This window comes from Lagenorhynchus albirostris, chromosome 2, assembly GCF_949774975.1.
Source record: "Lagenorhynchus albirostris chromosome 2, mLagAlb1.1, whole genome shotgun sequence".
NCBI classification, from domain to species: domain Eukaryota; kingdom Metazoa; phylum Chordata; class Mammalia; order Artiodactyla; family Delphinidae; genus Lagenorhynchus; species Lagenorhynchus albirostris.
The window spans coordinates 171964947-171976544 of NC_083096.1; the positions used below are offsets into that span (position 1 = coordinate 171964947).

The 11598-nt window shown below is 56.3% G+C and overlaps 1 protein-coding gene across 1 annotated transcript in view; it reads left to right on the forward strand.

Moving 5' to 3' along the window:
* ALDH4A1 (aldehyde dehydrogenase 4 family member A1) overlaps positions 1-2981 on the forward strand; it is a 32538-nt gene extending 29557 nt beyond the window's left edge. Inside the window, exons 14-15 of the mRNA XM_060141267.1 lie at positions 645-763; positions 1479-2981. Of these exons, the coding sequence (XP_059997250.1) occupies positions 645-763; positions 1479-1591 (232 nt within the window). The 3' untranslated portion in view covers positions 1592-2981. The remainder of the gene's footprint in view (positions 1-644; positions 764-1478) is intronic.
* Positions 2982-11598: the final 8617 nt, after the last annotated feature.

An 11598-nucleotide genomic window follows, 5' to 3' on the forward strand; every position in this document is an offset into this window, starting at 1 on the left:
AAGCCCATGTGCCACAACTACTGAGCCTGCGCTCTAGAGCCCGCGAGCCACAACTACTGAGCCCGCGTGCCACAACTACCAAAGCCCGTGTGCCTAGAGCCTGTGCTCCGCAACGAGAGAAGCCACCGCAATGAGAAGCCCGCGCACCGCAACGAAGAGTAGCCCCTGCTCGACGCAACTAGAGAAAGCCCACGTAAAGCAATGAAGACCCAGCGCAGCCAAAAATAAATAAATAAAATAAATTTAAAAAAAAAGAGAAAAAAGAAAACATTGAATTGTTTAAAAAAAAAAAAAAAGAGTGGAGGCGGGATTGGAACCTGACGGGCAGGCTGGGGGTCTGGAGGTTCCCCAGCTCCCAAAGGCAGGAAAACTGGACCGAGATGGGCCACTCCCTCGAGTACGTACAGCCTGAGCCTCATCCAGCCCTCACAGATGCCCTGCGAGGGAGGCGTGCTAACCCCCTTTTCAGAGGAGGAGGCTGAGGCTCAGAGGCTCCTGGGAGCCTGTCAAGGGCCCATAGCTGGCGGCTGGCCTCATGCTCACCAGGGTGGCCCATGTGGGCTGGGACGGGGGTGTTGGAGGTTGTCCCTGGGTCTGGAACGAGGGTGAGCTCGCCGCCCTCTTACCGCTGCCCTGCCTTGTAGGGATGTTGTCCGGGAGGCCACAGAGATGCTGAGGAACGCTGCCGGCAACTTCTACATCAATGACAAGTCCACTGGCTCGGTGGTGGGCCAGCAGCCCTTCGGGGGGGCCCGAAACTCTGGTGAGTGGGGCCCCCTTTCCAGAGGGGGGCCGAGTTCCCAGCGGGAGACCGTCGGTCCTTCATCTCAAGGGTGTTAAGAGGAACAGCAGTAGCACCATTTACTGAGCACCGTGGGCCGGGCCCTGAGCTAACTCAGTCCTGCCAACAGCCTCCTAAGCCCAGGTGCTGCCGTTCTTCTTCCCATTTTATGGAGGAGGAAACTGAGGCCCAGGGAAGTGAAGTGACTTGCCTAAGGGCACATGGCTAGAGAGTGGTGGAGCCGGGATTTGGGTCTCAGCGCCCACACCTTTTACTGTCATACTCCAGGCTACCAAAGTCCATCCCCCTCCTATTTACAAATAGGGAAACTGAGGGTCGGCGAGGGGCGGTGACTTACCAGAGTTCCCAAGGGCCGGAAACCAGGTCTCCCGACTCCCAGTCCAGTGCCCTCCACGGTGCCCCCCTGCCTCCCAGACACCTCTTGCAGGTGAGGTGCAGGGACCTGGGGAGCACGGGCGTCCTGCCTGCTCGCCAGCTTCTGCCTTGCCCGACCTCTGGCTGAGTGCCCTCCGCACAGATGCGCTTGGGAAACCCTGGCCGCTGTGACTGTGTTAGGGTTACTTTGGCAATTTGCTGCCCGTGCTCTTGCCCCATTTATTCCTCCTCCCCACTCCTTTTCCCTCTGCCCAGAGCCGTTGTATCTTTTTGGAGATAAACAGAGCTGTCTTTTCCACAGGGACTAATGACAAGCCAGGAGGGCCCCACTACATCCTGCGGTGGACGTCACCCCAGGTCATCAAGGAGACCCACAAGCCTCTGGGGGATTGGCGCTACCCATACATGCAGTGAGCCCCGCTCGGCGCCTCTGCTGTCCACCCGTCTGTCTCTCCAAACGACTGACCTCAGTGCACTGACCCCACCCCAGGCCCTCCACCCGCTCCCCACAGGACAACCCTTTTTCTAGGGCCAAGGCCTGCCCCCTGCCCCCCACTGGCCTGGCCTGTCCCACCCTTGGAGTCAGATGCCGGGCTCTGGTTTGAGATTACGCAGTGGGGAGAACAGGGCCGCCACCCTTGACCCCATCGGCTGTCCTAGAAATTCCATCTGGTAGGTGTGACCTTGGTGCCCGGCTGGTTCTCCATCTGTCCCCTTCCCTTTCCTCTACACTGTGGCCCAGTGGCTCAGGGACCTGAGGAATGGTGGTAGAGTAGCTCACGGATCTGTGGAGGAAAAGGAGGCAGCTCGGGGGCCCCTGGCAAACCTCACCACCCACAGAGGCTCCTGGCCTTGGCCCCGGCTTCTCCGGGTGTGCAGGGTCGCGTGTGGCCACAGTGGCCTACAGGGCTGGCAAGTCGTGGCTGCAGGGCATGGGAGCACCAGCTGGCCTTGCCCTCTGTAGTCCGGGCGGCTCACTAGCTCTTTGCCCAGGTGCGCCTGTACCAGCAGGTACCTGTGCCCAACCAAATGCCTTAGACCCCGTGTGCCTTGCTCCAGAGTGCCTGAGCTCACCTGAGACCCACGGATTCCTGGCTATCTCCGTTTGGGGGTCTGGGGGGACTGCTGCAGGCCACCTGCCAAGATGTGGGATGTGCTGGTCCTTCCTGTTTGGGCTGTGAGATTGGCAGACTTTGGGGGGCCCTTCCTGCTGCTTCCCTTAGCTCTCGGGTCCTGCCTCTAGAGCCTGGGGTTTCCTGCAGGAGCTCAGCACCCGCTGGCTGTGGTTGAACAGGCCCGGGTACATGTTGCTCCCACCTTCCCCAGCACCCTGAGACCTCTGCTTGGGTCCCCGTCCAGCCCAGGCTGAGACTTGCCTCTAGAATTATCCCTCCTTTGCATGTTAGTGGCTCTGTGTGGACTGGCCCCTAAGAGGCCTGTTCCTTGACGCAGCCAATCGGTGGACACTTGCAAATGCATCCTGAGTAGATTCTGGGTGGCCAGGGAATGAGAAGTGGTGACTTTGGAGGACAGCTTTTAGGGGGCCCCGAAAGGGCTGGACCCTCCTCAAGCACAGCTGGCAGGGGGCCCCCGTGGGGCTGGGGTGGCCGTTCCCCAAGTGCGCGGTCACACACCTTGGCCCCCGGTCAGGGGTGGGTCCTGATGCTGCCCGGGTTGTTTCCCGCAAGGGGCCAGCTCAGGCGGCGGGGGGCTGGAGGTGCTCCTGATTCTACTGGTCCTACACTGTGAGGTGGCAATAGGAGCTGCCTGATGCCACCTAATAAAATGCCTCTTACTTAACCAAGTCGGTGGTCTTTCTGGTGGGGTTGGTGGGGACTGGTCACCTTCTACATCCGACGGAGTTGCCAGTGTGTCATTAGGTGTCAGGAGGGCAGTGCCCTTGGTGTGATGGAAGGAAGGGTGAGCTCTGATGCCGGGAATCCCTGCTGTGGGTGGCAGGAACTCTGGCGCCGGAGGGCCTGGGTTCAAATCCCGGCTCCAAAAAGTTGTGCAATCTCTCTGACCCTCTGTCTCTTCATGTCTTAAATGGAAATAACCACACACACACACACACACACACACACACGCACGGACGCACATGTGTGCACTCACATGCACACAGGTTGTCTTGAGAATTCAATGAGTTAATTCATATAAGTGCTCAGATAGGTAATGATTCAACAATGTAACCCATTTATCCATTGTTATAACAACCACTGTTATGTACTGTGATAGTTAAGTTTATGGGTCAACTTGGCTGGGCTATGGTGCCCAGATATCTACGTAAGCATTATTCTGGATGTTTCCATGGAGGTGTTTTTTGGATGAGAATAACATTTAAATCAGTGGACTTTGAGGAAAGCAGATTACCCTCTATAATGTGAGTAGGCCACATCCAATCAGTTGAAGGCCTTAACAGAACAGAGACTGGTCTCCCCCAAGCAAGAAGGAATTCTGCCAGTGGCTGCCTTTGGACTCAACTGCAACTTCCTGCGTCTCTGGCCTGCTGGCCGGCACTACAAATTCTGAACTTACCAGCCTCCATGATCACGTGAGCTACTTCCTTACAATAAATCTCTCTCCCTGTGTCTGTCTCTCTACGCCTCATAGAGGTTCTGCTTCTCTTCAGAACCCTGAGTCATACACGTGCCAAAGACTATGCATGTTTTCTTCACTCACAAGTCTTACGAAGTGCTGCTGTGCTCCCATGTTGCAGATGAGGGTACTGGGGTGTAGAAAGGTGAAGGGACTTGCTGAGGGTATGCTATCAGTGGGGTGGAAACCCAGGTCTGTCTGATTCCAAAACCCATTCTCTCTCTTCCACCCAGATGTCCACACATGGCTCGCAAAGATCGGCTCAGTTGGCCAGGTGACATGGCAGGGAGCAACCGTGGCCAGTTAGCTTGAGCCTGGAATCTGTGGGTCTAAACCCACCTGGGCCAGCTGACTTGGAGGGGAAGACATGTGTGTCCTGACTTGTCTCCAACCACAGGTAATGTAAACAGAGCTGGTCCTGAACCACACAGACGCCACCCTGTCCGAGGGTCCATTGGTTAGGGCTGTTGGCTGGAGGCTCTCAGAGCTGTGGGGAGGGAAGGGGACTCAACCCCGGGCAGAACCCCTGCCCTGGCTCGCCCAGGGGCTGCTACTGATTTGTGCCAAAGGGAGCTTGAGTCAGGGACAAAGGGCAGCCCCCAGAGTGCTCTGGCTGGAGCTCACGGAAGGGAAGGGAGGCAACTGCCTTTTGTCGTCGGGGGATACATAGGCCTCGTTAACATTGCTGAATGGAGTGACTTACTCAAGGTCACACTGAGACAGCCGCAGAGTTGGCTGATGACTGGTAGTGTTTTACCTACCTAGTCTCAGAGCCTTGACATTGACCTAGGTAACTATTATTACAGCATTCTATGGAAGGGCTATGGAGGTCAGAGGTAGAATGACAAGCCCAAGGTCACATAGCTGGTTAGTAAAGGGCCGGGTTAGAACCCAGGGCTATGGGTGCCACAGCCCATGGTCCTTGCCACCTGCTTCATCAGTCCCCGACTCCCAGGGACCTATGCCTCCCAGGGGCTATGCCTCTACCAGTGTCACTTTATCCTGGTGCCTCTGACTCCACTGAACGAGGTCAGGGGGTGGCTCAAAGCTATCCTTCACTCCGTTCTGTCTGCCCTCCCTTGTCCCCCAGATTTGGGGCTGGTGGCTTCCAAAGGCCCAGTGCCCACCCGGGTGCCCGAGGCCTCTTTGCATGGTCACTGCAGTAAGTCCCCATGTCCACGGTGGCCCAAGGAGACTCTTCATTTCCCTGCTGTGGCCGGGGGCCCAGCCGCAGGCCTGGGCTGGAGCGTGAACCATTTGACTGAGGCTGGATGTCCCTGCCACCACGGTGCCGCCAGTGGGGTGTGCATGCTAAGGAAATGAGGGGCCACCAGTGCCCCGGTCGCCAGGCAGACCTGGAGCTCCTGGGGGGCAAGAGGAAGCAGCAGGGTGCAGACCCACACTCTTCACAGAGTCACGCCTTCATTTTCATTGATTCCCCTACCGACACATTCATTATCACAGTTCCTGTAGGTCCTCTGTCTAGAGACGGCATAGGAAATAGGAAGAGTCACCATTGCTTGAACGCAGGCTGTGTGCCGGGTGTCGTGCTAAATGCTTTAGACATCACACCCTGGATCGTCATCGCAACCCCCGAAGGTACATTCCGTTAGTCCCATTTTACAGATGAGGAGACTGAGGCACGCATGGGTGAAGTAACCAGTGCACCAGTAGGAGATGACTGCCTGGGTTTCTGTTCCTCGTGTCTGCCTGCCTGGGCACTGAGCACAGCCCTGATGTCCTGCCTTAACCCCTCTTACCTGTGCCTTGGCCTCCCCAATCTCAGAGTTGACGTTTCTGTGGGAGCTGAGGATCGAATGACATGTTTTAGAACAAAATGCCAGGTCCCGTGCCCTGCACAGAGTGAGATGCTCAGTGAATGAGAACTTAACCTTCACCCACCCTCTCAATACCCTCATCCTGGATGCCTGTGCCCAGGAAGGAGATGAAGCTGGGCTTCCCTGAGCACCTGTCCATGGGCAGGTGCTTCTGCTAATTAGCTTGGACCACACCAGCCTGGGAGGGAGGGAGTAGTATTTTGGCCCCATTTCACAGATGAGGAAACTGAGGCTTAGGGAGCCTCAGGGAGACTTGTTCAGTAAGGGGCAGGTACAGGGGCAAGAGCTGGCTCTACAAGCACCCCCTTGTCCTGGTCCCTCGAAGGAATGCAGCAGCTTCTGGGTGGGAGCCATCCAGCAGGTGGATGGGGGTAGGTGTGGCTGACACTGGCTCCAGACATAGCCAGCCTTGTCCCCCTCCCCCGGGTTGTTGACAGCCACCCTGGATGGTGGAGCAGGTACCATATGACCCTAGGTGCCGGGGTACATGAGCATTCTGTTCTGGGGCTCTGCCATGCCCTCCCTCCAGGCCCCAGGTGCCTGGCAGGTACTCCTCAGCCTCGTGAGCATGTGGCGCACAGAGGCCGGGGCGAAACGAGGGAGCTGATGTTCTGCCGGGCACCTGCTTGGTGAGGTGCGTCCGGGCAGGTGTTGTCGGAAGGAGAGTGAGGCTTGTGGAGAGATCTGAGTCGTAGGAAGGAGAGTCATACAGAATCATAGACCCTAGCCCTTTACTGGGCCCAGAACCGAGGGTCCCATGCCAGTTCCGTACTAGGACAAAAGCCATCAACACTGTGACGTCATATTCACTATCACGTATGAGGCAGGTGCTTGATGTATTCATCCCACTTAATCACCCTTGTTTGAGGTGGCTGTGCGCATTTCACAGGCGAGGAAGCTGAGCGGAGTTAGGGCCTGCTGGTCGGCCCCTGTCCAGAGCCCCACAGAACAGGACGAGCGCCCTTCCCCATCCCAGCCCTTTACGCTCCCTTTAGCGACTATCACCTTTTGGGCTCTTATTGGGCTTGTGGTCGTTTGGAATCTTCAGATCTTTTTCTGAATGAGACAAAGCTGGCTTGCGTGGATCTCTGGACTCGAGAAGGTGTCCCAACCACAGCAGAGTCCGTCCTTCAGGCCTTAGCTGACCCCTAGGTCCCCAGCTTCTAGGGGTCACCCTACCCATTACACTTTTGACATCTCAGAGGGGTGACCAATGAGGCTGGGTCCTCTGGTAACCAGCTCTGAGGCCTATCCTGTGCCCTCTTCCAAGGTGTCTCTGAACCAAGCCAGCCGGCTCAGGGGCTGTGCAGCTCCCAGACCCTCCTTGGGGAAGCCCTGCCTGCCTACCCCTGCTCTACCCTCAGCTGGATTGGAGCTAGGTTTCCAGCTGCCCAATTTTGTCCTGGAGGAGGCAGTACTGGTAGGAAAGAGACAGGGGAAATGGTGGGCGGGGGGTGGGGGGTGGGACACAGAAGCAAACAGGATGTACAAAGGTGGGGTAGGGGAGAGGAGCCGATGCAGCCCCCAGTCCCTGGGGTCATGCTACTTTTGGGGGCTCCCCCCTGCGCTCTAGGCCCTTCCAACCACCATGGCAGGGGGAGGAAGGAAGTTCAGGGCGGCCCCCTCCAGCCCAAAGCAAACATGGCCAGTTCCTTTCTGTAAGCACCCAGGGAAGCAGATGTAAGGCAAATGGGCAGCATCTCTCGGGCCCCTATTTCCATGGCTCGCCCCTGCCCCATAAACTTTGCATAAGTCTGTCATGGTTCTCCATCACCTTGGCAACCAGTAGCCACACAGGGGTGATCATGGGGACCTCGGGCGCTGGACTGGGCCTTGAGGATGGCAGTGTGTTCAGCCTGGGCCACCGTGGGGCATGTGCTCTGGGTGCAGCCCTGAAGGAGAACTGCAGGGCCTTGGTGTTCCTGGACATTTGTTCTCAGGGCAGCCAGTGCCCTAGCCTCACCCACTTGCCCTTCTTAGGTGATGTCAAGGCTAGAGGGGACCGCAGAGATCATCCAGCCCAGGGCACCTCAAGGGTCACAGACTGAGCCTTGTGTCATCCTGGATCTGGGCGCACGGCTGCATTTGTCGGTGTGTGTATTAGCGTCCAGGGTTTTCATCAGAATCTCAAAAGGATCCTTGCCCCTGAAATGTTAAGAAGCACCGAGTCCATTTTACAGGTGGGGAGACTGAGGCCCAGAGAATGGAAGCCACTTGTGTGAGGGCAGCCTTCAGGTTGGGGCAGAGCTGAACCAGAAGCCAAGCCTTCTGACTTTCTATCCAGAGCTCCTTCTTCAGATTTTAGTCTTCGGAGAAGATCATCCATCTGGACTAATAGCCCCCCTAAGCAGGGGGACCCCATCATTCCTTCCTCACTGGAGCGCCTTGGTCAACACCATTCCCATGAGCCCCCATTAGGGTCTTGGATTCCTCCAATCCACATACTTGCCATGTGGCTTTGAATAAGTTACTGTCCCTCTCTGAACCTCAGTCTCCTCATCTGAAAAATGGAGAGATGATAACAGCACCTCAAAAGGTAGTGAGAATAAAATGGGACGGCAGCCTGGCGTAGAATGAGCCCTGCAAACGTGTTAATGATAGAAATAACTTGTGCTCATTATCTCCATCCTCCTCCCATTCTTCGTGGCACAGACGCTGCCTCCCCCATGGAGCTCTTGGCTGGCCCACGCCTTCCCTCCTCCTTACCCCTTCTTGGCAGCCAGCACAGCGTGGGTCATCATAGAGCTGTCCTGACATGCTTTTGACTTGATTGGAGTCCAGGGGAAATCCACCTGCTTTTCCGGCCCTTTGGCGACTGGCCATCTCTGGGCCTCAGTTTCCCCATCTGTATAATCGGTAGGTTTGTGGAGCTCTGCAGACCCTCTCAGCTCTGATACAATACGCCACACTATGGATGGCCCTGGTGCCCCTGGCATCTTCCAGCATGTGCTGCCTTCACGAGCACATGGCCCTGATTTCTGTCTCCAGACCGCAAGCCGTATCCCTTGTGTGTCCTGGCTGTGTCCCTTGTGCCCCACCCAGCCCTGGCACATAGTGGGCTCTGCTAGTGCCCTCTGGATGCATGGCTTTCTCAGCCACTCTTGTCCTCCACAACGCCACTCCCAGGGGGCTCCAGTTAACTTAGATGCTCTTTTTCTCTACCAACCCCTTACCCCCAAGCTTTGCTAAATAATCTGACTTGACTGGGAGTCTCCAGAACATTCCAGGGCCACCCAGCAACTGGCATCTTTATTCTCCGTCTTCAAACTGACGCACACACTCATCGTGCCTGGAACTGGTCCTTCACCAACACCTTGGCCTTGAGGTGGGGCCTGCACTGGGAGAGGGCGGCACCAGTCCCCACCCCCGTGGTGGGTGTAGCGGTGACAGCTCCTGAGGGCAGAACACACCCAAATCACACAGTACAGGGTTGAGAGCTTGGCAGCCTGGGTCTAAATTCTAGTGTCATTGGGAATTCCCTGGCGGTCCAGCAGTTAGGACCCGGTGCTTTCACTGCTGTGGGCCCGGGTTCAGTCCCTCGACCGGGAACTAAGATCCCGCAAGCTGTGTGGTGCGGCCAAAAAAATTAAAATAAATAAATAAATAAATTCTAGCGTCACTCCCTATTAAATGTGTGCTTTTCGGCAAGTTGCTTAACTGTTCAGCTTCAGTTTCTTCACTTTAAAAATGAGAGTAATAGGGCTTCCCTGGTGGCGCAGTGGTTGGGAGTCCGCCTACCGATGCAGGGGACACGGGTTTGTGCCCCGGTCCGGGAAGATCCCACATGCCGCGGAGCAGCTAGGCCCGTGAGCCATGGCCGCTGAGCCTGTGGGTTCGGAGCCTGTGCTCTGCAACGGGAGAGGCCACAACAGTGAGAGGCCCACGTACCGCAAAAAAAAAAAAAAAAAAAGGAGTAATAATGGCTGCTTTGCAGGGTAGCTAAACGATATGATGCATGAAAAGTGCTTGGCACTGTGCCTGGCATATAATACATCCCAGAAAAGTGCCATTTAGTTATTGCCTTCACGACCCCCTAAGTATCTGGCAGGGCAGAGGACAGTGGTCTCGGGGGCTCCTAGAACGCCACCAGGGACCGCATTCCAAGGAGGCCAATGTGGCTGTAGTTTGGGGCACACAGCGCAGGAGAGAGCAGGCGGGGAAGGATGGGTGAGCTGGGGCCAAGCTGGGGAGGCCTTGAAAGCCAAGGCTAGCAGCTCGGCTGTGATCCTACAGCAATGGGGAGTCCCAGGGGGTGTTAGAGCCAAGGTGTGGTAGACTCAGAGCTGTCCTTCAGGGAGTTAAACTGTCAACCTGAGGCAGACGGGGAGGTCCAGACAGGAAGTTATAAGGGTCTGAGCTTGGGGTGTGGCAGAAGGGGGAGGGGTCTGGAGAGAACCGATAGACACTGTGAATTAGTGCTGGGGCTTTTGACCTGCTGACACGGACAGTGAATAAGGTCCAGAGAGGACCTCCCCATTGTACAGATGAGGAAACTGAGGTCAGGAGAGGGGAGAGCTAGGACCAGAACCCACACCTCCAGACACCCCGTGCAGGGCTCTTCCTTTCATTCTGTGGAATGGATCTCCCCACGCCCCACTGGTTTACATACACCCAGAGAGGGCCAGGGCCAGGCCCCAAATCCTGCATCTTTCCACAGCACCCAGAGGCCTCTCCCTGTTGTTTTCAATGTCTGTGGGTTGACTCCACCCCAGGGGAGGTCAGGGGCGAGGGAGGGGGTGCTCCCTCTGGAGTTGCTAAAGACACAGCCAGTATCTTTCAGGGTCACTTCGAGAAGATTTGGGCTCTTTCAGCTGGGCTCAGAGCCCGGGGTGCCCCCCGGGGCGGTTCATTTCATTACAAGAAAGGACAATCTCGCACTCTGGCAAATTCACCTTTCTCCAGGGTCTGCCCTGCACCCCGCCGTTCACACATGCCTTTTTATTTAATCCCCACACCGATCTCACGAGGCTAGAATTATTATTCCTATTTCAGTAGCAAACAGAGGCTCAGAGAGGTTAAGTAACCTGCCCATTCTCACACAGCACACAGAGCTGATGTCCAGTCCAGGCCGGCTGGAGTCATGCTGCCTCAATGTTCCTCGAGTGTAGACACACACGTCAGCAGGAGCTGGTCAATGATGTAGGTCTGTTACCAGGGGCGCAGTGCTGATACAGATGGAAGGGTCACTGCAGCGCAAAGCAGAAGCGTTCCCGTGAACTGGCACCAGGAAAGGGTTCTAGGAGGAGGTGAGGCTCCAACTGGCCCTTGGAGGAGGATCAGGGTTTGGCAGGGGCGGGCAGGGGGACAGTACTGAGTTTCCAATCCCCTTATTGTCCCTTGGAGCCTCCTCCCACCATGAGCCTGGGCCCCAGGAGCAGCATTCAAGCCTGTGACATATCCACCTAGGCTGGGCGTTTTACAGCAGGCCCCCAAGGCTCCTGCTAGGCCATATTGTTGGGGCAGGAAAGGACCAAAACAGCGTTCTGTGGACAAAGGTCTTTGCTTAAAACAGGTCCCTGATTTGCTGGAGCCGTCTCCCTCCATCCCACTCCTTGGGGGCAGTCACCTTCAACGCTAGGAATTTTCAACTTTCCTTTCTGCCAACACCCCTGCCCCTGGGTCCTGCATCCAAGGGGGGATACCTAGAGGGGGCTCCCTCTGCAGAGGTGATGGTGGATTATGGGGCTGACAGATGGCCCCCCTCCCCCACTCCCACTTCCCAATCTCTGCCGCTGCTCTGCTACTTTTACCAAAAGCAAGGTGCTCGCGATGTAATGTGGCATGGAGGTTAAGAGCCAGGCCCTGAGGTCTGGCTGTGTGATTTGAATCGCAGCTCTGCTGGTTGTGCAACCGACACTCAGTTTCTTAACTTCTCTGTGCCTCAGTTTCCTCACCTGTGAAATGGGGTTAGTAATAGTCCTAGTTACTGTGAATGTTAAATGAGATGGTGAGTGACAAGCACTCAGCGTGAGGCCTGGTTCTTAGAAT